General features: G+C 32.5%; 2 protein-coding genes and 1 long non-coding RNA gene across 8 annotated transcripts; 1 reads left to right on the top strand and 2 right to left on the bottom strand.

Moving 5' to 3' along the window:
* Positions 1 to 1,907: 1,907 nt before the first annotated feature.
* On the top strand, positions 1,908 to 13,705 carry LOC129928226 (RCC1 domain-containing protein 1-like). 6 transcript variants are annotated; one of them, XM_056041539.1, is made up of 9 exons: positions 1,908 to 2,111; positions 2,923 to 3,000; positions 7,338 to 7,476; positions 9,746 to 9,959; positions 10,406 to 10,648; positions 11,340 to 11,517; positions 12,222 to 12,343; positions 12,957 to 13,133; positions 13,493 to 13,705. In XM_056041539.1, exons 4-9 carry the CDS (start codon positions 9,746 to 9,748, stop codon positions 13,663 to 13,665), a joined length of 1,107 nt encoding a protein of 368 aa, XP_055897514.1. In that variant the 5' UTR covers positions 1,908 to 2,111; positions 2,923 to 3,000; positions 7,338 to 7,476; the 3' UTR covers positions 13,666 to 13,705. The 6 variants fall into 6 exon arrangements, with proteins under 6 accessions (XP_055897514.1, XP_055897521.1, XP_055897506.1 ...); XM_056041531.1 differs by lacking the exon at positions 1,908 to 2,111 and adding an exon at positions 2,175 to 2,457; XM_056041546.1 differs by lacking the exon at positions 2,923 to 3,000.
* On the bottom strand, positions 12,692 to 26,962 carry LOC106074797 (fructose-1,6-bisphosphatase 1-like). Its single transcript, XM_056041565.1, has 7 exons — positions 26,629 to 26,962; positions 22,326 to 22,488; positions 21,825 to 21,917; positions 21,326 to 21,466; positions 18,716 to 18,853; positions 16,900 to 17,019; positions 12,692 to 14,926 (listed from the first exon to the last, which is right to left on the bottom strand). The coding sequence occupies exons 1-7, from the start codon at positions 26,799 to 26,801 to the stop codon at positions 14,738 to 14,740; spliced, it is 1,017 nt and encodes a 338-aa protein (XP_055897540.1). The 5' UTR covers positions 26,802 to 26,962; the 3' UTR covers positions 12,692 to 14,737.
* LOC129928231 (uncharacterized) lies at positions 23,634 to 26,608 on the bottom strand. The gene is made up of 2 exons (XR_008779817.1): positions 25,716 to 26,608; positions 23,634 to 25,587 (listed from the first exon to the last, which is right to left on the bottom strand). It is a non-coding gene; the product is annotated as an uncharacterized LOC129928231 (long non-coding RNA).
* Positions 26,963 to 27,271: the final 309 nt, after the last annotated feature.

The following is a 27,271-nucleotide window of genomic DNA, read 5'->3' as shown; positions in this document are numbered from 1 at the left end:
CACCCAGGTAGGCTTCAATATTTTCAGAAAGAACATCCGAATGAAATTATATCAAAGACAAATGAGAGATAAGAATGGAGAAAGAAGGTTAACAGATCTTGTGTAGTGCCCCAACCGTCCCGCAGATCAAAGGATACGTGAAAGTGAATGTAAAGTTAGATGTGAACCTGGCCTAACTAGTTTGTGGTCTATAGGGCAGATGATGTAAAGTTCATCTGTTTTTGTGGCCTACGGTTAACGAGGGTGCCAGCACAACGACCAACCGCCTTTGCTTTTCCCCAACTAATGTCAGGTACCCATTAGAGCTGGGTAGACTCAGAAGTTGAAAATCCCAGTCTTCACCAGGATTCGAACCCGGGACCCTCGGTTCGAACTAAATAAGTTAATTGTTTTGAAAAGGCTCAACTCATATTCGAATCCTCAAAAAAAAAAAAAAAAAAAAAAAAAAATCCGCTATATAGAAAAAATGTTCACAAAAATGATGTTTATAAGATTACTATTCGTCTTATATTAGGTCTAACATATAATGCATACTAATTAGCTTTTTCTTATAAAAAACTGCTTGCATAATTGATTTTAAAAATTAGAATTTTCGCTTTCAGGAAAAAAAAAAAGCATCAGAACTTTGAATGGTCTAAAATATTGTGAAGTCGGATTTTCAATATCTCTTCTAGTTTACGAGATCTAAACGGGACAGACGGACAGACGGACAGAAATTTCGCACAAAACTAATAGCGTCTTTTCCCCTTTCGGGGGCCGCTAAAAAAGGCATTGTCGGCTTTCATTTAATGAAAATGTAATAATAAGGCGAATTGTAACAAAAAAAAAAATAAATTCAAATACGTTAATTTACTTTAATAGTCACTGGCATACATATATAGATCTAAATCTATCTCGACCACTTTAAAAAAGGAATATTTTGCTTCTCGATAGTAAATCTAAAAAGCAGATCTGAATGTTTATCGTTTTTTTTTTTGTTGGGATATAGGCCTACTGTAGATGACTCGTAAAGTTAATGTGACCGTATTGGTAGGCCTACTTAATAAAGTATGAATAAAATGCAAAGACAAATTTATTTTCTAATACAAAATCTTAATTTTCATTTAATATCCTTATCCCTACCCAGTCTGGGCCCCGCGCAATCCGTTTCGCATAGGGCCCCGCAATCTGTTCGACCGGCCCTGCCTACATGCCTATACAACGATCATATAGGCTATTTGGGCCTAGCGCTACGCTTCCATAATATAGATCTAAATAATTTTAATTAAAAGTTTAGTATAGGCATATTCTATAACTGTCATTTTAAAAACTATTGGAACTGTTATAATTTTAAAGCTGGTATATATCTTGGCAGAGATAAATTAAATTAGGCTGTTTTAATTTAAACCTAGACCTTTTTGATAGGCTATATATAGGCCTATAATAGGCCGATACTCTATAAAGTCTATAGAGTGAGGGGAAATTAAGAAATCGTAGGAATCTCTTGCAATTCTAACCAGCCAGTTTTAAAATATATTAAATCATATCATTTTAATATTTCAATTTGCAAAGAAAAAAAAAACAACAGAAAAACAAAAACAGATTAAATCAATCAATCACTAAATTATGGCTTTTTTTTTTTTTATATATATTGGGTTGTTCGTAGAAAAGTCCCCAGTTAAAGGGTCATTTTGAGTGAACACCCCCATTTTTTTTTCCGCTGAATGAATGGCCCTACTCTAGCTAGCTATTTCCTCATCTATTCAGAAGCAAAAGATGCTTTTTTTTTTCGGCTGATATCCGACATAGTCTTGCTTATCCGGAAACAATGGAAATTTCCGTACATGTCAGCTTTGACCTTCAGCTAGACTTTACTGTCTGGGGGGAAAACGAAAGTAGGGGAATACCATTGTAGGCTATTAGAATTAGATCTAGTTCTGCAGTTGCTTTCGAAATAAATAAGAATGGATGAAAATTGCGGGGAGGTGTTCGCTTTATAGATCTATATGCCCGTTTGCTGATGGGCCTTTTCTATAGCCTATATCTAAACTAGTCTAGAGTGACGAGTTATTGTCACTAAAGAGTAGAGTAAAGAGTCTGAGGAGGTTTTGGGGTCAAACGCGGAAACCGGTGTAATACTTTTTTTAAGTTTCATAATGCTTAAAAAAACATACATACGAAATAGTATACATATATAATATATTCTTTGTAATTATTTAGATAAAAGCAATTTAATGCGCGTTTTAGGGACTATTAAATTTCACAATCTCGTCTATAATAGTGTCTCTAGAGATAATTCTACTCTAGATCTAGATCTTTCTATTATTAGATCTATATTTATATCTACCTCTCCGATATCCGTAATATCGGATATGACATACTCTATATATCTATAGACTAACCTAGAATTCTAGACTTAAAAATAGAATCTAGAGTCTATACTCTATATAGATCTATAGTATATAGTCATAGTATTAAGTATACACATAAACATAGATCTATATTATATATTATTATACTATATATATAATAATATTACATTAAATATATATTAATATAATCATCGAATACAGATTTGAGTCCATAATAATATGACTAATATGTTAATTATGATACAAAGTATATAGATAATAGAGTCTATAGACTCTATAAGATGATTATTTTATGATAGAAATAGATCTAAGCTTGATTCTAGATCCAGTGACTCTGAATCCAGTGGCAGATTGTCATTTGTTATTTATAAGACAGGATAAACATAAGATAATTGACCCGAAAAACTCTAGCTAGAGGGGCTATAATAGGGGGGCCTTTGATATTTGACTTCATAATCTAGTCTATAATAATATTTTTATATTGTGATGATATAATATATCTATATATGTATGCATGTATATATCATTATATGCACCTTATGAAAGGGGAACTTTTTTTTTATTTATATAGAATAGATCTATATATATATATTAAAATATATTAGTAGGCCTATATATAGATCTAGATTTATGCTACTTCTAGTAAATGGTAAGTTCAGTCAGTGATTGTTTTAAATATTTATTTTTGTAGTTTGCTTTTTTTTAAATTTGTGGTATTGATAATAGAACAATTTCATTAGTATTTTAGTTTTACATATTACAATCTTGTTTGATTTTTAGATAATCTTTAAAGAAATCCTACTGCTTTGCTCAATTTTATTTCAAATTATTTCAATAATATGGCTTGGTGATGCAGTTATTAAATTTAAAAAAATTAAATTATGGCTTTTATATAGCGCTACTTTCATGCTTATAGCAGTTGTTGACCAGTTTGGGGGGGGGGGAGGGTATCTAGGAGAAGGTTTTTCTGTGCTGCCTTCAGGCGCTCAGTAAACACAACTCTGCCCGAGTCGGGTGTCGAACCTCGAGCCCCCTTCATAAGTAGCTAGTCAAGCCAAGTTCAAGCGCACTTAGCCTCTTGACCACGCTGCCCACTTATACAAGACTTCCACAGCATAATATGGTACACATGCAAATCAATGCCAAAAAAACAACACATTATGACCAATAGCCAATGTGTCTTTGAAATAGACATCAGTATTGGAGGCAAAAAGCAGGCATGTGTCAGTAGTTTTAAATACCTTGGAGCATGGGTGCCCGCAGGGGGGTGTAGGTCGTGCACGTGCACCCCCATTGATTCTGAGTTGCCAAATTCTTGCCAATTTTTACACCTTCAAATCCATTACCTTCTTCTAAGAAGCAACCATAGTGCTTCCACTAAAGTAAAGTTGTAAGGATAAGCTATTGTGTTAGACTAATAACAATAATAATACAAATAATTTTTATTATTGAGAAGGAGATTACAATTTGTGCATTACACCACACAAAACTAGCTTAGGCTTATAAGAAACTGATGAGGACCACGTACGTGCACCTACCTCCCTGAATTCCAAATAGCCAAATTTTAGACTTTCTTTTGCACCTTCAAATCAATGAACTTCTTAAAAGTAGCAACTTAACCAGCAATGCTTCCACTTAAGTAAAGTTGCAAGGAGAAGCTATTGTTGTAATAAACTAAATAAGCTAATCAGGAGTTGATGGCCAACCATGTTTGTGGCATTTACTTCTCGAAACATGATCTTTTCCCTTTGCAACTTAGGATGGAGTGACCTCTCCACTGCTGGGAGAAACCCTGGGTGGAAAATTTGCGAGTGCTGGCTGCACATACATCAACAATCACCACTCTTCCATAGTGACCAGATCCAAAGGGATGGAGAGCCATTGCAATTTGGGGGCAGGTGGTTGGAGAGCTTGTCGGAAAGCAGTGATCTTAACCACTGTTCCCCTGCCTACGGGGATCCAAAACCAGATTTTTTATTAGGGTTCCTAAAACGATGCAAGAGCTGGATGGTGAAGAAGACTCTCAGCAATGTGCATGATAAGTTTTCATCACAAGCTTGTCCATTGTGACAAGAAGCAATTCTTCAGTAAAGTTATTGACAGTTTCGATAGCCACAGTCAACATTTGCAGTTTGTTTGTTTTTTTGACTGTAGGGAGGCACAGGCCGTACAGATAAACTTAACAACACATACAGTAAATAGTTTGTTCGGTGGTTTAGTTTTTGTTTTTTTTTATTATTATTATTTCATGAAACAAGCATTTACATATAGATCACATAGGATAAAAAAAAAAGAGGGGGGGGGGGGCGCACTAGTTCTTTTCTGTAATAATCTGCAATACTAGAAAGTAATAAAAAAGTTAAAGCTACGACTAAAGCCATAGGTCGCAAATTGCACCCCCCTGCAAAAAATCCTGCGGGCGCCCCTGCCTTGGAGCTATCATTCAGATGTTGTAATCAAATCTGAACTACTAGACAGAATTACACAGAAGCACTTGCAAAGCTCAAAACAATTTGGAAAGACAAAGGCATAGTTCTCAACACTAAAATCAGACTGATGCTCTCCTTGGTCATGGCCACATTCTTGTATGCCTTTGAATCGTGGATGCTAACTGCAGAAATAGAGAAGATACCAGCTGATCACTATCAAAAAATGCTAACTAAAACTTTATCACAAGATCATCAGGGCTCACAAAGGCCTTCCTTCAGGGTACAGTAATAGGAAAAAGAGGAGAGACAAAGAAAGTGATGGGAAGACATCAAATAGTGAACAGACCTGGAAGAGATTCTACTTAAGACTAAAGACAGAGAGGAATGGAAGAAGATGGTTGACAGGGGGATTTGTGACCTGTTTTATTTTTTTTTATTGGATGGGAAATTTTAATGTTAAACCATCACTTTCCCTAACATAACCAAAGGGGGGGGGGGGGGGGGTTGAGGTTAAAAACCCCTCTTAAATGAAAATCTAAAGCAAATCACAGGAACCAAATTCCATGAGCATAGCCAAGTGAGGAGTTCTGAGTTAAAAAAACATCTGGAGGGTTTTGAGTTTAAACTCCCCCCACCCATTTATTTTCAGTATATGTGAAAAAAGGTGTGTACTGGTATTCCTTTTTCTGTAAAGTTATATCTGCATTGTTTTCTATTTGGTTTAAATTTAGCAAGTCTTTGTCTCATGGAACTGAGAATGCTAACAAAAAGTGTTTATTTAAAATGATTGCTTTAATTTCACATCATTATGTGTTATGTTATCTTCTACTTTTAATGGGGCTATTTGTGTTGTTTACTTTTTCCTAGATTTATCATATGACCAAAAAGATTTTTATTGTTATCCTTAAACATTACATTGTCAAAGTAAGCTCTCCTTCTTCATGGGGTGGTAAAAAAAAAAGTCAACTTTGAGCTTCAGCTCAACATTGTTTTCTAGAGAAAAAGAAAGTAATTGTGTTAGAAATGTAAAAAAAAAATTGAGCCTGTACACTCCAACTTTTAAATATCTTATAAGGAACATATAGGTGCTGTGGCTAAGCGGTAAAGCGCTTGGCTTCCGAACCGGGGACTGGGGTTCAAATCCTGGTGAAGACTGGGATTTTTAATTTCGGGATCTTTAGATGCCTATGAGTCCACCCAGTTCTAATGGGTACCTGACATTATTTGGGGAAAAGTAAAGGCATTTGGTCATTGTGCTGGCCACATGACACCCTTGTTAAAATATATGACCTGTACATCATCTGCCCTATAGACCACAAGGTCTGAAAGGGAACTTTTTTTTTTTACACTCCAATATAGTGAAAAATAAAGAAGCATGAAAAAATATTACCATGATCTATTTCAATGTATACAGATTGTTTGTTTGTTCCTCTAGATTTAATCTAGATCTACTTTTTAGCGGCCCCCAAAAGGGGAAAAGACGCTATTAGTTTTGTGTGGCCTGTCTGTTCGTCCGTTCCGTTTAGATATCATAAACTAGAAAAGATAGTGAAAATCCGACATCACTATAATTTAGACCATTCAAAGTTCTGATGCAACGGCTACTTTTTTCTTTCCTGAAAGCGAAAAATCTAAATCTATTTAGTATGCATATAAGTGGAACATAATTTAAAACAACAATTAATAAGTAGTTTTTCATATTATCGCGTGAACTGCAGTGCTGGTGTTACTATAGAACACCTAGCCAAAGAAAAAAATAATATTTTTTTTTACGGAAATGTTTTATTCTTGAGGAATAAAAGATTGGCCCTTTACAAAACAATTAGATCAATTAGATATTCATTATAAGACATCAGTTAGGCCAGGTTCACATCTAACTTCACATTCACTTTCACCTATTCTTTGGTCTGCTGGACCACTGGGGAACCACACGAGATCTGTTAACCTTTTTTTCTCCATTATTTTCTGTCATTAGTCTTTGATAGAATTTCATTCTGATAATATTGAAACCTGCCTTTTTACCTGCCGGGGTGGACCACTTCAGGGGCCGATTTTCAGTTTGTGTTTCCACACAAACTGTCTTTGTAACCTTGTTTTTTACAAAGCTTATATCAACTCAGTCTGTCTGTCTGGTAAAAACTTTGCATATGTTAATTCTCCCACACCCAATCTCAGATTAAGCTCACATTTTGCACAATTATTTCTTTTAGCTGACAACACAAGAATAAAAAAAAATAAATTAATCAGTTAATTAACTATTGGTAATTAATTATTTTGCTTGGTTTATTAAATAAGGGAAATAAATTTTACTTGACATGTGGTGGCACTTGTTTAATTAGTCCCCTTGAGGATTCTTGAACCCTGAGTGAACATTTTTTTAATGCATTTAAAAAACGATCATGTAAACATTGACAAAGATAACCCTTTCTTCCCTTCCCTTTCACAACTGGTCCAGACAAGTTATTTTGTCTAGGTCAATTGTTGTAAATTTAATTGAATGTTATATTAATACACTGTCATATTTGATATACTTTGAATGTTTTATGTTTTTCTGCAGGATAATTCAATTGAAGGATTGACATATTATCTTTTACTGCTTCCATCCACTTTGATTATTTTTGTAATTGTGGCATTTATAAACTGGCTTGGTCTTCGCTTCTTTATCCACAATTAATAGTAACAGCTTAAGTAAACAGGTGAGATTAGTTGAACAAGTTCTAATGTGCTAGTGTGTAAATATGTTGGAGTTGTTTTTTTATTACTACCAAGTTCATTACAAAATTTGTTTTTTTAAATTTACTAGGGAAAGAAAAACTTTAAAAAAAGGAATGTATCACAGGGTATTTGGTGGAAGGTTGGCAAATTTGTTTGTTTCTAAGTTAAAGGTCCTGGGTAAGAATCTTGGTAAAGACATATTCTTTTGAGGTTTTAATTTATCTCTACTAAGTACTAGACATCTCTGGTGGAATGACTAAAAACAGATCAATACCAAGTTAGGACTAAAAACAGGTTAACACTTAACCATTCTACTAGGTTGTTGTGCTAGACTCTAAAAGGTTATTATGTATTCTGTTTTTGTTTGTTATAAAATAATATAAACTTTGTTTTATTGATCTTGTGAAATTTACTTAGTCTATTTTTAACCATTTTATAGATGTAGTCTCATTAAATTGGCCAACATTTAGAATTAAAAACAAGTTATCTAGTTTTTAGGGTGCCTCTGAGTCCACCCAGCTCTAATGGGTAACTGACATTAGTTGGGGAAAAGTAAATGTGGTTGGTCATTGTGCTGGCCCCAATAAACCCTCATTAACCATGGACCACAGATACAGATGACTTTTATATCATCTGCCCTATAGATCGCAATGTCTCAAAAGTTAACTTTACCCACTATAGTTACTATACTATCTAGTTAGGGATAAAAACACACTTACATATATATACATTTTCAATTTGAAATAAAAGCTGTGCTTAACCTGAGTACATTCCATACAAGTACTATTTATGACAGTTATAGAAATAAAATGTCTTCTTTGTTAGAACCCATGTAATTGTGAAATGCGTAGTAGCATAATTTGATCAGGGGGCATAGTGACTGAGTGGTTAAGTGCTGGCTCCCAAACCTGGGGATCGAATCTCATTGAAGACTGGGATTTTGAATTTCGGGATTTTTAGGGCGCCACTTAGTCCACCCAACTCTAATGGGTTCCTGACTTTAGTTGGGGAAAAAAAAAGGTGGATGGTCATTGTACTGGCCACATGACACCCATGAAACCATTGGCCAAAGAAACAAGACCTTAACATCATCTGCCCAACAGATCACAAGGTCTGAAAGGAGAACTATAATTTGCTAGATCACAGAAAATCTGAAAAACCTGAACCCTTAATTATTAATTTGGTTATTAATTTGATTGAAGCAATGATCAGATATTTTGTGAGAAACTATCAAGTAGATATAGAAAAAGTCCTACTGTTGGCTGAAGTGAAATCCAATAAATTTTTTTCATAAGGCAAAAAACAGAAATTCAATACGACATCCAAAAACTGGCTATAAACTCTCTAATTTCCAACGACTACCAGGAAAATGCACATCTAGAAGCATTACAAGATAAAAGGAACCGAACAAAGTGTACAGTGAAAAGATCAGCATGTTGTTGAATAAGATTTAAATACATGATGATTAGTTAGTGAATGCAGAAAGATTATGGAAGAAAATGACATGACAAAAATAACACTTGCAAAAATTGCATGACACAAATACAATGAAACCAGAAGAATAGCTACAAAAATATGCAGAAAGAAATGGAAAGGAAAACTACCAATTATGTGAGACTGAAATATCTAACAAAAGATAAAGTAGAGGACAGGGAAAGTTATGCAGGACGTAGACTGCACACTCATTCATAATATAAACTTGATTTTGTTAGTAAATTTTGGCTAGAGAAAAATAATACCATATATTGGTAAACATTAAAATACACCAAAACAAACTCTAAAGTTGTTTAAATTAAAAAGGTATATTCCTACTAAATGTACTAACCAAAGCACGATGTAAATACAGAAACTGTATGATCCATGTTTTGATTTGCCCATAAAATTGTATGACACTCTATAAGTATTGTTTAGCTTGAGCTGCAGCAGAGATATTTTATTATTTTTAAAAAGTTAAAAGACAAAATGTAGGAACTAATTAGATCATCATTGAGTTTAACAAACATTTAAAAAGGGTCCAATTTTAAAATTTCTCTTAGGTAATAATAAACACAAACTTTTTTGTTCTAAACTTACATTACATGTTTTTACTTTCTTCATACTCAATGTGTAAATGTATTATGTAATTTGAACACTAATGAGTATATTTCTCAGAAATGTGTATAACTGCAAGTCAACTTTTAATTTCAAAATGAACTTAGTTCTAACATTTTCCTTTTAACAAGGTTTGATGTTCTCAATTTTCTTTTACAGATGTCACTGTCACTTTTTGGCTGTGGTTATAATGGATTTTTGAAATTATCTAATATTAAATTACTAGATGTGGAGAGCAAATCAAAAGTGCTACAGGAAGCTACACAAACATTGAAAATATTATCACCTTTGTTTTTGATTCAGCTCAAAGAAAAAGAAGATGTACACAGTATTGCAATAACTTGGGCACGCTTAGGAATAACTATGAAGAGAAGTAAGTTTTGATATGGAAATTAAACACATTTTGACATCAAAGTCTCTGTAGTGGATGAGAGTTGCCACACACAAACAATGGTGTGAGATGGAATGGGAGATAGATTACTGAATGAAATTTGAATCTTGATTGTATATTTTTTCAATGAGTACTTAAAAACAAAGTCTCTGTAGTGGATGAGAGTTGCCACACACAAACAATGGTGTGAGATGGAATGGGAGATAGATTACTGAATGAAATTTGAATCTTGATTGTATATTTTTTCAATGAGTACTTAATTTTGTTCAGGAGCTTAATGGCAGCCATTCAATGATAAGTGTTTAGAGAGCTACCCAAATCTTCAGTATAGGCACTTTTATTTGACCAATCAGCTATGAAAATTAGAGTTACGTTCATATTTATCTCAATATTTGTCTTTCATAATACTTTCAATTATTTCTTCACAGTGAATACATTTTGCTCCTTTATAACTGAACTCAGTAACAACAAATATGCAAGTCAAAGTGGCCTTCAAGTTTTTGACAATTGTATTATTAAAGCATCTACAGAGCAAGAGATACTTGTGAAAACACCAGATGTAAGCAAATATTTGATTTTAAAGGACAATGCAAATGAAAGCCTACATATTGATGCTGTAGTTGAAACAGATTTAATATGTGGAACCCATCACGCATATTTTGTCAGTTCAAGTTAGTTTTTTTTTTTATATTCTGTTAAAAGTGGCCTCTTTTAGAGCCTTTCTCATGGAAAAAGCCACTATTGCTATTGTTTTCACGTTTAGAGTTTGAATACTAAAGATACTCATAAAATTATAATCATCATCATGTTTAAACAGGGGCAGTGGTTCTCTTTGGTCTTCCAAAGATATTGGGCAGGACATTACCTAAATTGTGCTGATGTGCCAAAAATCCAAATATCTTCCAAAGATACGCTTATAATACACATATTTTTAAAGCAAAGTGTAAAATTCAGTTTGTATATATGTATGGTTTTATATCAAGAACATAATTTGTCATTGAAAATATGATTCCACTATTGTCATCAAGATGCTAAAATAGGTGTAATTGCTAGTCACCCGTTTATCCTTCTGCATTTAAAATAAAATAATTTACTGATGCAGGGGTGAAAAATCATATAGAAGATACAAAAAAACATACACATAGGAAACACTGCTAAATTTTCACTTTAATCCAGCTGGGTTTCCTTATTGTTTTTTCTTTTATTGTTTTATAATTACATATGAATACTCTAAGTACATACATATAAACCATTTTTAAAACAAGGGGAAAAGGTGTCTATAAGAATTATATTATTTCCTATATTTGTTTCAACTGAACCTTATGGATTAAAAATTATGTTTTAAAAATATGTTTAACATAGATGAAAGATTTGGTGAGCTTGATCCCACAAAGAACAGACACCAAAATGAAAAGGTACAGACCTCTGTGGCAGTCTGTCCTATTTCATCTAGATTTAGGATACGAGAAATGAGCTGTGGGAAGGAACATGTTTTACTTTTAGACGACACTGGTAGTATTTACAGCTATGGAGGTGGGAGGTAAGAGCAGTCAGAAAGTAGCCAGTGTCAAACTTAAAAGAAATAGGACCATGTCAACTTTAAACTAGCCAATTTAAGTCTTATAATAAATTGGCTAATGTAAGCCTTATACTTTTGTTTAGCAAAGAAAAGCACACTTTTTTCTGTGTGTTTAAATATGGATTTGGAACTTTGATTTGAAAAGAGATTTGTGTAATGAATACGTTGTTTCTCAGCTAGTAATTTAACTCACCTTAATCTCTTTTTGACTTGCTGTCAGCCATTCTTCTTATACTAACATTCACTGTCTGTTGTTAAGAAAATGAAGTATGATCTTTTTTTTTTATTTTCTAAGGAATACCTGCATGTTTATTTGTACATTTTGCTGTTTACCTCGTAAATGTGGCATAAATCTCTTGGCTGCCTACATAGGGGGCTAGAGTTTGAAATCAGACTGAAGCTGAATTGTGTTTACTAAGGGCCTTAGCCTGGAAACCCTCTCCCAGATTCCGCGTTGGGTAGCCAGTCATGACTAATCATCCCCTTCTGCCCAAAACTTACTGGTTTTAGGCACCAGTTGCTTACCTTTGCCCATTCTCCTGTTAGTGATAAACGTTCCTCTGGGCTCAGTATATAAGCCACAGAATAACAATAACACATAAATAACATTTGAGTATGAGTGAAGTAATTTTTTATTATATTCTTGTTCAACTCCTTCTTTAAAGCAAAGGACAACTTGGTCACAGCACAGTAGAGTCTAAATCTTTACCAACAGTAATTGATGCATTACATGGACTTACCATCAAAACTATTTCAGCAGGAGGGTGGCACTCAGCAGCTATTTCAGGTTGTTATAATAGACAGTAAAGACTTTTTTAAACAGATGTCAAATCTCTTAGGTTTTACTTAATTTATTGTTCAAATTGTTAATAAGGAAATTTGCATTAGTCAATTCAGTTCATGTTTTATCTTGTAAACAAGTTATTATTCAGTTTTAACAAGTATCATAATAGGCCTACTATTTTATCAGTAAATATTATTGACACTGTATGAAAATGAGACATTCTGTTAAATACCTAGAGCAATGCCTGTTGCTTTCAGGCTAGATACAAAATGTCTTGATTGTTACATACTTTTCTTAGGCCAATATGTGAAATGATCAAACTGTCTAATAATGAAAGAATAAATACAAAAAGAATAACAGAATGTCTTTATTGGAAGAGCAAGAAATTAGAAGTTTTCACACTTGACCAGACATTATCAATTGATAGAAATGTGTATCTCTAGTTAAAATATTTTTATTGAGATTTCAAGATAAATCGGGATAAAAAAAAACAACAGGGTAGAGTTAACTAGTGAAAGCTATTTGATTTAACATGTACGAATTTAAATAGTGGTGTCATGGCCAATACATTTATTCTCACAGGTTTAAGATTTTAATGAAATTTCTATTTTTCAAGTATTTGGTGATCTCTACATGTGGGGATGGAATGAGAGTGGTCAGTTGGGCCTAGCATCTTTGGACAAGGAGGAAACTAGTTCAACCATTGTGACTGAACCAAAATGTATATATTTCTCTAGTGATCTTAATGTTGTATCAGTTTCCTGTGGCTCAAGACACACAGTTGTATTAACAGGCTAGTTCAATTTAATTTTTTTTTTCATTCATTGTCATCTTGGCAATTTCTCTGCTATTCTGATTGAATATAAAATTGGTGTACTTGAAATATTAGTATTCGAAATGTTAGATTAAAGCACATTCCACTTTATAATAATTCATTTTTGTTTTAATATGCTGAGTAGCAATTAAATAGTTAAAAATATCTTTAAAGCATTTCTTAATTATCAATTTTTTTTTTTTTTACACCTTCTGGTTTAATAAAAGTTAACATATTTCATATGTAAACATATTTCATATATTTGTTGCCTAAATTTGTGAGTTCTAAATTATTACAGTATACAGTCATTATTCCTTATTTCCTTTTGCATCATGCAGGTGGTGGACAAGTATTAGCCAGTGGCTGGAATAGATATGGACAACTAGGACTGGGGGATACAATCAACAGATGGAACTTTACACAGTTGGCCTCTATACCTTTTATCACCTTTCAAAAAGTGTTTGCTGGACACTGGAATACAATATTTCTATGTCAACAATCAAAACTATGAAAAATGGTTTGAAATTATTATTAAAAGAATTTTTATTGTTTTTACATTTTATTTGACCTTCTTTCAAAATTAAATTTATTTCTACCAACTAATTTTACTTTACAAATTAGGTTCTAAGGACATGAACTACAATGATTTAAGTTCAACCAATATGCTCATATATAATCAAGATTGGAAAAAAGTAATTAGTTTTAAATGACTGGTAAAGGTGAACATAACTCCAGGAGTTTCAACATAATTAAATTTCAAATGTTCATGAATGTACATGAGCTGTTTGAAGTATTATTTTTGGTATAAATACAATTAGAAATAACTAAACCTGAAACCAGGTGAGCTCATACTATAAAATTACAGGCTAAAATTCACTTCAAACATTGAAGAATTGTTTCCACTAACCACTAACATCAAAATCACAGCAATCATGCTTATAATTATGCATAAGTTTATTGTAATCATTATGGCACATAAATATGCATGATCAACAATAAAATGTTAAAAAATGTAAAATAACAGTTTAAGTCAAAAAGTAGATGTATCTATTATTATTCAAGGTGTAATAACAGATTCAATGAATACACACAGCTGCTGAATCATTCAAAATGATTGATGGTCAAATAAATTCAATAACATTTTCTAGACAAACAATTTGTTTTTATTGAGCCATTTGCTTTCTGTTTAATATTGACATAAATAAAACAAAATATTTATAGTACCAGTATGCTATGATTAAAAAATTTCTTAGTGGAATAAACAATTATATTTGTAAATATAATTATTTTGAATACAGTTTATTAAAGCTATTACAATCAACCAAAACAATAATTACAGAAAAATGATTCCCTAAAGTTAGCCTCCTTCACAATGAGACTCATGGAATGAAAGTATACCAGGTGAGTTTATATCAGACAAAGCTGTTGGTTTTCCACCATTACAAAACAGTTCTTCATGTCTTGCTATCATTTATTAGGGATTAACCAAGTATTCTTTATGTCTTAGTAAAGTTAATCACATCACAATGTTACATAATGTTAGTAAATGAAGGGAACACAATTTAGATTTCAAAGTATACAGCTCAAGAGGAATACTTTTTGTACAGTTCCATCACATCTGCAACATCCTCCTTGGAGCCCATGAATACTGAACATTTCTCATGGATGTTTTCAGGTACAATTTCAAGAATACGTCGATGTCCATCTGTAGCTGCACCACCTGCCTGCTCCATAATGTAAGCCATGGGATTTCCTTCATACATAAGTCTCAGCTAATCGCAAGAAAAATTAAGTTAGTTGTTTTTATGCTTAAAAAAAAAAGGGTTTTCGCAATGCTACTATTTGTTAACTAATAAACTTACACATGACAAAAAAACACAAAAAAAGGGTTTGATTTAAATTTGGCAATTGACTAAGTTAATGTTTATAGTAGGGGTGCACCGGATAGTATTTTTTGACTAAACAAATAAAAGGGGGTGGGAACTGTTCATCTCTACCTCTGGAAATATACCTGGTTACCAATGTAGAGGTGTGGCTTAAGTCCAGCCTCCTACTACAGATTTACTACCAAGTAAACAAATTCAATTCCTTCGTAAGGTGTGACTTCTAGAGAGTGTCAATATGCCGACATTAACTTAGTTCATAGTATTTGACTTATGGTCACCTATCTGTTGATGTGATAAAAAAGGGATTTAAAATCAGTAAACATTGATACTGACCATTGGGAAGACATAGCTTTAGACCGCACTAGTTGGAGAGAGACGGTGCCAAGAAAGCTATAGACAGCGAGAAAACATGGGCCTCAATTCTTGGATAAAAGCATGCCACACGGAAAATGGACAAAGCGAAAGCTACCTTGACATGCAATATATGTGGACAGGAGTGTCTCTCCAAAATAGGGCTCCACAGCCATATGAAAAAGTGTTCAAGATGAACCATAGTCGTTTCATGACTGAAGGAGGCCAATGATGATTATATTCTTTAACAGACATTAACCCACGAAGCGTCTTAAGAAACTTTTCTGTGGCGTTCGGGGAGTTTTAGCATTTTTAATGCATGTTAGAAAATGGTCTTAAAATGCCATAAAGTGAAGGTTGATATCCATGTTTTATATATATTCTGAAAGGTAATTGGACAGCGAACACTATAGATCATATATTGAACACCTGAATTTGATCAGTTGACCTTGACCCTGACCTAATTAGTATGATTGATTTTTTTTATCAACAAAAAAGCTTGTTTGCTGACCTCTGTGAGAAACATTTTTAGAGCTATAACAAAAGTTTTGATGTAATTGGATAGCCCATTCATTTTCCTTTATAAATAGATATAATTTTGTTAAAAATGGACCATTAGATTTGAAAAAAAAAATTTTTTTAGTGACTTGGTTACCCTTTTAATACAAGTAACAGTGAAGGAAAAAAAAATAGATAAAAATCGTTTTTTTTTTGTTCAGTTAAGTTAAAAGCATTTAAAGATTGAAAAAATAGAATACTTAATGCATAAAGAAGTCAATATTATCATTAATATGCTTCAATCTATCTTAAAATGTCTTAAATTTCACTAAATTTTGACTAGGTCTAGGTGCAGATCCAGTCCGGTCTAGAGTCTAGATATAGAGTCTAGAGTCTAGATATAGACTCTAGACTTTAGATGACTACGGACAGTACGGACATAAATCATCGGCCACTTCATGAATAGATCTAGATCTAATATATAAAATATTCTCATTATTCCTAGATCTAAATCTAATTGTAATATTAAAAAAGAACAACTAAAAGTATTTGAAACTTTATGTTTTGTAACATCTCATGGACCCGGGCTAGCATCGGACATTGCAAGAAAAATTCGCCGGTGAATAATCAGCATGTAAACACAAAAACAGATGGGGAAATGGGCTATTTTTGGATCTGACAGGAAGAAGAATGTCTAATAGATCTGAAGTTTAAAAATGGTCACTTTAAAACGTGGATTGGAATAGAAAATCATCAGTCTAAAGTCGGCCGAAACGAAATGTCGGCCGATATAAGTATATCGGCCGACGACGCTTCGTGGGTTAATGGAACCAGGTCCACTTTATGCATATTAAATAGGTGTACTTTTTACTATTCGGCCAACTATCCGGCAGTGATATTCAACAGGAGACTAATGTGGCAGAATAGTGAAAAAATACTGAATATTCGTCAGAAGCCGGAGCGACTAATCTGGTGCACCCCTAGTTGAAAGACAAATATTTTTTTTTAACCTTTCCTTTTGGTGCTTCTGATGTTGCTGGATACATGAAGATACCACCATAGCAAATAGTTCTATGAACGTCAGCTACCATTGAACCAATATAACGTGCTCCATAGGGTGAGGTACCATCCTGTGTGAATAAAAAAGAATTTAAATCTTTTAAAACTAACAAGTTCATTAAAGGGAAACTCTGATGGTTTTGACAATTTTTTATATAATATGTGTTTTGATTTACAGATAATAAATATATATTATTCTTTTTTTTTAATTTGCAATAATAACTTAGTAATTGATGTTTTTCTGACGTAATTTTCCTGCGCATCCAAAACAGTCAGACATTCACCGGGTTTCTATGTGACGTCACACTAGCCTACTAATTTAATCTATTGACTTATTGTATAATGGGAGACCATACAGAAAAGTTAACATTCTCGTAAAAGAAATATATCTTTGTCTATGCAGTTAGATCTAGGATCTTGTAAGCAAAGAAAAAATGAGTATTAAAAGTAGATTTACATGCTTGACTAACCACGGCAGTGTGTAATTTCTCACCTGACCACTCAACACACAGCAAACACTATCGCTTAGTTGTCTTGTCATGACCGACTACACGTAGTCTAGACTAGCCTTACACTGACCAGTTTTTTCGAATCAGTCAGACACACGATCTATTTACTTCTTGGGAAAGGGAGAGGCTTACATGAAAATGTTACTTTTTTTCTTGAGTTGCTTATCCTAATGCCTTTAGATCTACCTACACATGTATATATAACTGTACCATAGCTCTGGAATAGGCCGTCACTAAGCCCAAGAGCCTGTAAGAATGAAGTGATACGATTGGTTAAATCTAGTTTCCTTTTCAGTATTGTTGATGGAAGTGACGTATGCCTAACCTAAAAACAAAATCTCAAAGAACCCCGTTTTTTTTTTGAGATGTCAAGAATTTACTGTCTAATTTATTAAATATAAATGTTTCTAAGCATTTAAATAAAAAATGGTAAAATGTTTACTATTACAACTTTTTACGCAGAATTCAAATATGTCAATAAATCAAAATTCCCTTTAAGATTTCCATGGAATACCAAGATTGTTGTTCACAAACAAAATAGAATCTTGTGATTTTTTATCTCTTCATCAGTTTTGAAGTACCTAAATTTAGCGCTAAATTCTAATGATCAATGTCTTGATCAATATCAAGTTCATTATTAGCTGTATTTAGTGTATTATTTGCGATAATGGGTCTAAAAATTGAAAGGTCTTTGAGAAAATGGCCTGCGCAGCTAAGGAAACTCGAAAAAAAAATCACCGAACTTTGAAGGCCAATAGAAACTGAAGTGAAAGACGTAAAAGCATCCTCTTTTTTTAACGAAATGATCTATATTTCTACTTTTTAAAAAACCCAGCCAGCTCAAAATAACACCATGCGACGGCCAGGAAAACGAGAGTTACGCAAGTCAGGCTGTGTGTGCTGTGGCAGGCGCATCAGTAGCGAGTAAGGGATGGGTGCATTTGGTCGCAATAGTAGCTAATGAGTTAACAAGATATACTAATATTTTTAAAAAATAAATAAAATTTGAGTATGCATTTTAGATCTAGTTTAGAGTTATAACTAAATTATAAGACTTAAATTCAAAATCTAAACTAGATCTAGTTGAGAGACTGGACACAATCTAAACAGATCTAAACAAATAAACAAAATATAAATAAATATAAAAAAAATAAATGGGTAAAAATTTTAGGAGATTGCCCAAAATCTGAGAAGAATCTCCAAAATTTGAAGTAGAATTAGAACTTTGTATTCAAATATCAACTGAAAAATAACTAACCTTTGGCCTTTTTTTATTGTTGACATATTCCCTGGTAGCATCATCCCAGAACATGTCATAACCTTCATTAATAGAATAAATCTTGCCTCGAGGCTTGATTCTCATGTTTCTTTCAGTCAATAGAAACTCTCCAACAGCCTGTTAAGTAATGTACAGATTTAGATTGTTCTTTCTTTAAATTACAAATATATTTTCTTAGTGAAAAAATGTAAAACAAAAATGATTTCAGCAAGTAACATATAATTATATTCATTGTATTGTCAACATTTATTAGTATGTACAAATATTAAAAATTAAATTCCATCAAGGGCCATATGAGCAGGCCCATCTAATGGGCTCTATCAGTTGGAAAAAAAGACTTCTTGTAATAAGTCTAGCTTAACTTTTCTTTCAATAATTTAAACATACTATTGTAATTATTATAGGTTCTTAGATTAGATTATTATAATGGGTCTCTAAAGAATGTCCCAGCATAAAAAAAAATAAGTGCAAGTGTGAAATGCACAAGTTAACTCGTATCACATGCAAATGATGTGTCTTATAATATATGAAAATTTGTGGGTTTTTTTGTTTTTTTTACTGCTTAAAATTGTGCTTTAACTCTTTGGCTCCGGAATTAATTCGGAATTATTTGCCACTTTTGGACGGAATTAATTTTTCCGCCATTTCAGAGTGCGCTACTTTGCTTCAATATAACTTGTATAACTTTTTTATTTATTATTGGAAAATAACAAACTTGATATAGAATTAAAGAGAAATGGATGCTCTTTCCATTTCTTATGTTTTCTAGTTTGCAAATTATGTTATTTTTGTAATTTTGGGTTTTGAATATAAAAATTAAAAATGAAAAACTCACCAACTGACATTGAAAATATCCATCCAAGTGCATGTTTAAAGAAATTTATTGTTCAAATTGAATTGAAATAGCTTTTTTTCTCATTTTTATCCATTTGTTTACAGAACACCACAGAAGAAACAGCAATAGATGCAAAAAATAATAAACTGGAACTAATAATCCAATGTCACTACTTTAATGAAAAAGCCAATAAAAAAAGCAACACGCTTGGAACAAAACACTTTTACCCTAAAACTAGTCCAACTGTACAGCATATATATATTTATAGTATTTTCTTCTAACGTTCTTCATGTACTTAGTATATAAATATTCCTTCTAGTTGTGATATTCATGGAAGCAGTCAATATGAATGTGTGGGTTCGACTCCCATCCAGCGCAAACATAAACCGTTCTCCCTGACTCAAAGTGTTTACATACTCTGTCTTTCTTTATAGTTATAGGTCTCCATTCTCTGAAAATGGATCTTATTCTAGCAGGGGTGTTCCATTTAATCCTATGGTCAGCATAGCTATTTATTTTGCTAACAAGACTATCAACAATGTGATTGTCAATGAAAAAAACATTCCATCTCAATAGATGCAGTGCTGACTAAGTCTAGGTTGACAACCCAATTTCTTGGTGGAATAAATCTGAAATTGTTCTGTTTCAGTGCCTAGATGATAGATCTAGAGATCTACATCTATCTGATTAGATTTAGATCTAGATAATGTAGAGACAGCTAAACTAGTTCTAGATCTACATTGAACATTAGCTGGGGGTGGAGCTACTTCATCAGCTGATAAACTTCATCATTACTAGACCTAGGCCTAGGCCTAGGTCTAGACCTATAAATTAATTTACTAGATCTAGATCTATATAATTAGATTTATCAATATCACCATCAGATGAAACAAAACCACTGTCATCTGAATTCTTATACTTCTTTATCAAAGAAATATTTAGATCTACAAAGTTTATATGGCCTTGGTTGAAGCTCCATGTTAAAAAAACACGCACACAGAAAAAATAAATGTCATCTCTTTACAAACTTCGTACAAAATAAAAACACGTTAAATGAAGGAAATTCCGGATGTTTAGCAAAGGGAAACTATTCTAGATAAACAATTAAGCAATAAAAAACAAGAATTGGAGAAATGGAAACGAAAAAAATAAATTTGAAATAGCCGATGCCCCCAGCGTTGGTCCGACTTTTTCCCCCTTTTTTAAAATCAACGCCCTCTGCGTTGGTGCGGAGCCAAAGAGTTAAAACTCAAATGCAAAACATAATACATTACATTAAAAACTATTGAACTAAAAGTTTTCACATGCACATGTAGTTTGCTTTATTCAATAACCATTTGCATATTTGTTATGATTCATGAGAATTTTGAATAAAGGAAAATGATTATTATGTATTTAGTACACTATAAAAATTAGCAATTACATCTTGTTCACTACTCTAAATATATCTTCAAGGAATAATAATAAGGCATTGTTTTCAAGTATTAAAATTAAAATAGATTGTACATTTATTTGAAGCCTAGACTAAATTACAAGATATAGCTACAAACACACACAATATATATATATTATATAATTTATTAGTTAGGTAATTTTAAAAAATCCAAATTGAAAACAATATAGTAATAATATAGCCCCTGTAAAAAAAAATAATTTTTGATGGCCTTCCAATAGCCATTACTGGCTACACCTATTATTAGAATTATAATAATGTGTATTTATTAAGAAAAAAAAAGGAAAAAGCAGAAACTAACCGGATCATACATAAATCCATTTACACCCTGGCCTAGAGAAAGGACCACCATAGTTGCACTACCATAAAGGGCATAACCTGCACACACCAAGTTATCTCCTGATTGAAGTACATCTTTAAGGCTCACTTGTCCCTCATTTTGCTGTAATCAAAATTATTGTATAAAACTTTATAAGATTAGAAAATTCTTATCGACCTTGTACATAAATCAAATGTTATTTCCAAAGCTGAATACAAAAATTATGTAAAGACTCTTTAAAAAAAAAAAAAGATTACATAGTTTGGATTTAATACTATTATAAATGTTGCAGCATAATCAAATAAGTATTTCCTAATCTAATTTGATCAAATACAAAAAATGAAGATAACTAGCATTATAAAAAAAATAAAATGATTTGTTACAAGGTCTATTGCTTCAACAACACTTCATATTTAGAGCTGCAGTATAAAGTATATTTCAAAAGACAAGCATAGTCTCTAAGTAATGTAATTTTACTTACTTTTTTATAAATTCCAAATATTGATCCAATAGAAACTAAACAATCAATATTTGATGAGCCATCAAGTGGATCAAAACAAACAATATATTTGCCCTGAAGAGTAAAATAGCACATATCACATTAAAGACATTTTGGATTTACAATGATATTAGAAGTGCTGAGACTTAGATTCAAGAATGCATTGTTCTTTAACTTCATGAAAGGTGTGCATCTTAACTGCACTTATTCTATCTTTTGTTGTTGTTCCTAATCAATACTTTTCAGTACTCCCTATGGACATGATAGATATCTTCAATCATGCAAAAGTGACATAATGCATCAAACTGTTTTCAAAGTCTAGAAGAAAAGACCATAGAGTATAGTAGCCCAAAAGGAGTTCAAAAATGCTTTACCATTAAAAAGCCAGTTTTGTTTAAGTTTCATTGAATATATTTATTTAATCAGCACATAATGAAAAGAACAATCTGAATACAATTATGAAAGTCTAGAAAAAAAAAATACTTTAAACTTGTCCTCCACTTCAATCACAGTGTCATTTTCTTCAGAGACCAAAATGCAGCAAGTATAAGAGGATGACAACATATTGATAAACAAGTCATTAGCCAGGACATCAAGTTTCTTAACAGCATCTCCAGTCGCATTTGAAGATCCAGATATACCATAGCTTTAGAGAGAATAAAATAAATTCACTTTTAAATTTCTACAGTAAGAATACATGCAGAGACAATTGCGGGGCCCTATGCAAAATGAATTTTGCGGGGCCCAGTCACAGTAGGGATAAAGATAATAAGTGAAAATTAAAATTTTGTATTAGAAAACAAATTCATCTTTGCATTACATTTTTATTAAATGAAAGCTGACAATGCCTTTTTTATAATCTTTTTATACAATTGGTTTTTAGCATTTTGAATGGCACACCAAAATGACAATTTCGTCTATTTTTAAGGATATTTCTATGAGTTTCAGGAGATTTCCAAGACTTTTTTGTAAATCTTGCAATTTTAGGAGATTTCCAGGAGCTCCTTGAAAATCAGGAAGCCACGGGACCCTGTTAAAAGTTAAAATGGTTTTTAATTTAATTAAATAATTTACACCTAGAATTAGCCCACTGTGGCCGCATAGGTTGCAGTGGTCTAAGGCTGGCCCTGAACACATGACAGCAGTTTTTATTATAATCTTTAATGTAATTATTTAACATTCTCCATTACAGGCATTATAATTATTATAATGGAGTTCATTTATAGTCAAGTTTACAAGAGATGAAGAGGTCTTCCTACCCTAAGCCATATTATCCACCTCTAAAAACTGAAAAATATGAGCAAAAAGAAAGATTTTGCAAGATCTTTGTAAATGACATTGTTTTACTTTAACTACCTTCATTTGAACTCCCATCTTAATCAAGTACCTGTTGCTTCATTTTGAACTCCCATCTTAAGTACATTCACTATTACTCCCATTGTAAGTACTTTCATTTGAATCCCCATCTTAATTAAGAACTTTCATTTGAACTCCCATCTTAAGTACCATCATTTTACCTTCATTTGAATCCCCATCTTAAGTACTGTGACCTAAAGAGGATTCATGAACCAAGATGAGTTCACATTACCTAGTAGCGGGTATAGCTAAAAATATTCAATTAGAATTATAGCTAGATTTAGGTATTTAGATCAAAAGGTCAGTGTTAAGTGTGCTGGCACGTTCGTCCAGAGGTGTACTGGTCCCTTCTTGTACTGCCTAGGTTATTAAGTATAACCTCCAGGTATACAATTCAACTAATGTATGCAACAAAAGACTTTACAAAGTCGCAGGTAAACATATTTACATGGTTTATTTACATGAATAAAATAAAGGTGTAAATACATGGCCATTAACTCACAGGCCGACACAACAAAAAGTAAACAAAAGATACTCAAAAATAATATGGCACACAGCCCTAGTCATATGTTACATTATCGTCACATTCTGGTTATCAAAAATACAGGTCACAGGCCTCAGGTCAACACATGACCACTTTTGACCACTGGGTTACAAACTTCCGGCTTACACAGCCAACTGAAGGTCACAGGCCTCAGGTCGAAACACGACCACTTTTGGCTACACTATGGTTACAGGCTTCAGGCTTACACTAGCCACTTTTAGCCAAAAAACAAAAACAAAATGGTCATGATGAACTATAGGCTTCAGGGAAACCTATGAGCCTACAAGCTTCATAGAATCCCACCTATAGCCATCCGTTTGGTAAAGCCCATCTGATGATTCAATACAGGTTGAATCCCTCAGAGACAAGGCTATAAAAAATATGTAAAGTCCATCTGATGATTCAATACAGGTTGAATCCCTCAGAAAGGTTACAAAAATATGTCACGTTTGGGAGTACCCCAGGATGCAGAACATCAGGGTAAAGAAAATATACTGCCTGGAAATCATTTGGGGCTATATATATTAATAAATACATTATATAAAATACAATAATACTAAAGACATACTTAGCCCAAAGATCTCCAGAGCAGGGCACACTTCTCCGAGTACCCCATGACACACGACCAGTAACAGAAAAAATACTATACACAACACAGGTCAAGTGGTCAAGCTGGTAACTCAGGAGCAAGTGGCAACTAAACACAGTTTGCAAGGCCTTTTACAAACTACATAAGGGGAATCACTCCTAACTATACAAGTAATCAAAAATAGTTATTTCCCCATTATGTCACAAGTACCTTCATTTGAATCCCTATCTTAAGTACCTTCATTTGAATCCCCATCTTAAGTACCTTCATTTGAATCCTCATCTTAAGTAACCTTCATTTGAACTTTCATCTTAAGTGCCTTCATTTGAATTCCTGTCTTCAGTATCCTTCATTTTAACTCCCATCATAAATACTTTCATTTGAATCCCCATCTTCAGTACCTTCATTTTAACTCCCATCATAAATACTTTCATTTGAATCCCCATCTTAATTAAGTACTTTCCCATCTTAAGTACCTTCATTTAAACTCCCATCTTAAGTTCTTAAGTACCTTCATTTGAATCCCCATCTTAAGTACATTCATTATTACTCCCATTGTAAGTACTTTCATTTGAATCCCCATCTTAATTAAGAACTTTCATTTGAACTCCCATCTTAAGTACATCATTTAACCTTCATTTGAATCCCCATCTTAAGTACCTTCATTTGAATCCCCATCTTAAGTACCTTCATTTGAATCCCCATCTTAAGTACCTTCATTTGAATCCCCATCTTAAGTAACCTTCATTTGAACTTTCATCTTAAGTGCCTTTATTTGAATTCCTGTCTTCAGTACCCTTCATTTTAACTCCCATCATAAATACTTTCATTTGAATCCCAATCTTCGTACCTTCATTTGAATCCCAATCTTAAGAATACTGGTATATTGCAAAATAGAAATCTGTAGTTTTTACATAGAAATTTGTTGGGGGAATTTGAAAACTTTAACTGAGCTTGTAAGTTATGGTGATTTAATTACAGTAAACCATTATATTAAGAATCTTTTTTAAAAAAAATAATTAAAATTTCAAAATGTTTGAAATGATTTTACACTATCAAAGATTATTTTTACTATTTAGGCTTAACACTGATTTCTATTTTGTTTAAATATCATCTGATATATGATATGTGCTGAAGAACCTTTGGACTAGAAATAAGGGAACTGCTTTATGGACCACAAGGCTTCATGACCTAACTTGTACTTAGAGCTGTGTAGTGTAGAACTCATAATACAGTGCAGGAACAATAGATTGGAGCTTTGTATGCAAAATATTTTTTTTTAATTAAAAAAAGTTATATTAAGATGAATAAGTAGTAAAGATCTAGTCTAAAATATAATGCAGATCTAACCCTACAGAAAAAAAGGTGTAAGAAATCAATTCACATTATGACTTATTCCACTATAGATTCAGAACTAGTGCTTGTTTTTTTTTAAAGCAGTTTGTCCTTGTCTGTCACTTTGAAATAACAAAACAACTTTATGGCATACTTTTTTTTTATCTAGGTCATGGTCAAAATTCAGACTAGATTTATTGTTGCCCTTGTTTCTGGAAGTTGAATTACAACTTGAATACAGAATAAATTTAAATTAGAACTAGAGTCTATGTGACAACTCAGAATAAAAACAAATCAACCTTTGGTCTATAAAATGCTAATTACGGTTGTAATATTTTTTTTTATAAATTATAGACAAGAGATTCTAGATTGTACAAGCATTTGTTTTTCAAGATTGTGAAATCATTGACACCTTACAGTTACATGAGATTAATTTAAAGTGATGTGATCTTGTAGCATAGCAAGAAAATAATGTGAGGTCAAAGTTTATCTTAACAAAAATAAACTAGATCAACTCATGTAGCTAAGCTAAAACAAAAAAAACTGTCTGGTCTTGAAATGATGTAGAGTTAGCTAAATTTTATCATATAGAATAGATCTAGATAGATTCTAGAATATTCTAGAGATCAAGGTCTAGACTCTAAATTCTAATGGGCAAAGATAAAGTAAAGTTTAATTTACACTAGTCTAGCTTCTAGTAACTTCTAGATAGAATCTAGATCTAGATTCTAGATCTAGAATTAAAGATTAGATCTAAATTTAGTAACATTTTAATTTATTTTAAATATTCTAATATTAGTAATTTAACTTTAACTAATTTAATTATTTTGGAACCATACATTGATGATTGAGACAAGACATTTAAATAACAATATTGTAGCCTATAATAATATTTATTAATAATAGCCTATCATCACTATGTCATGTAGTTGTACTACTTGTAGGCCTACATTTAAACTTACAGTCTATGTATTCCAGCTTTTCGAACAGCTGACGAGATGGCCTTGATCGCTGTAAGAATAGCATTTAATAACTGAGTCAGGTCACCGGTAGCCTTAGGATATTTGCGTTGTTCTTCTAATACAAATCTTGTTAAAGTAATACAGTCAGTATCGATTGGTTGTCCACTTGACATTTTCACAAATCCTTGTTGACTTGAGTATGCACTGTCTTTTCTGAGTTTAAAGAGAGAGAGGGAAGTTGCTAGTTTTCTTAGATCTAGACGTTTTATAAATCTACAATTAACCGAGTTATTAAAAAAACAACTGTCTATCGGTGTTGATACTGCGAAGCTTTTTTTCAAAAAGTTTCCCAGAATATAGGTTTTAAATATCCCCAAAAATACTTAACAAGAGACTAGAATCTAGATCAGTGGTCTTCAAACATTTTGACCCACCGCCCCCTTTTCGTAAAATTTCTCTTTTAAAAATCTACCAGCGCTCCTCTCTTGAACAAAGAAACTCGACAAGGCAAATTTAAATAGCATACTGATCTACTTAAACTATTTTATTTGTGCCTCATGCAGTTTGACAATGTTAGAAATGTCACTAGGCTTTAAATTAGCTAAAGTGAGACGAAGGACCCCCCTCTCTCTATAGTCGCCAT

This window comes from Biomphalaria glabrata, chromosome 1 (genome assembly GCF_947242115.1).
Source record: "Biomphalaria glabrata chromosome 1, xgBioGlab47.1, whole genome shotgun sequence".
Classification (NCBI taxonomy): domain Eukaryota; kingdom Metazoa; phylum Mollusca; class Gastropoda; family Planorbidae; genus Biomphalaria; species Biomphalaria glabrata.
The sequence above is the reverse complement of the archived record's forward strand: the minus strand, read 5'-3'. Positions and strand labels throughout refer to the sequence as shown.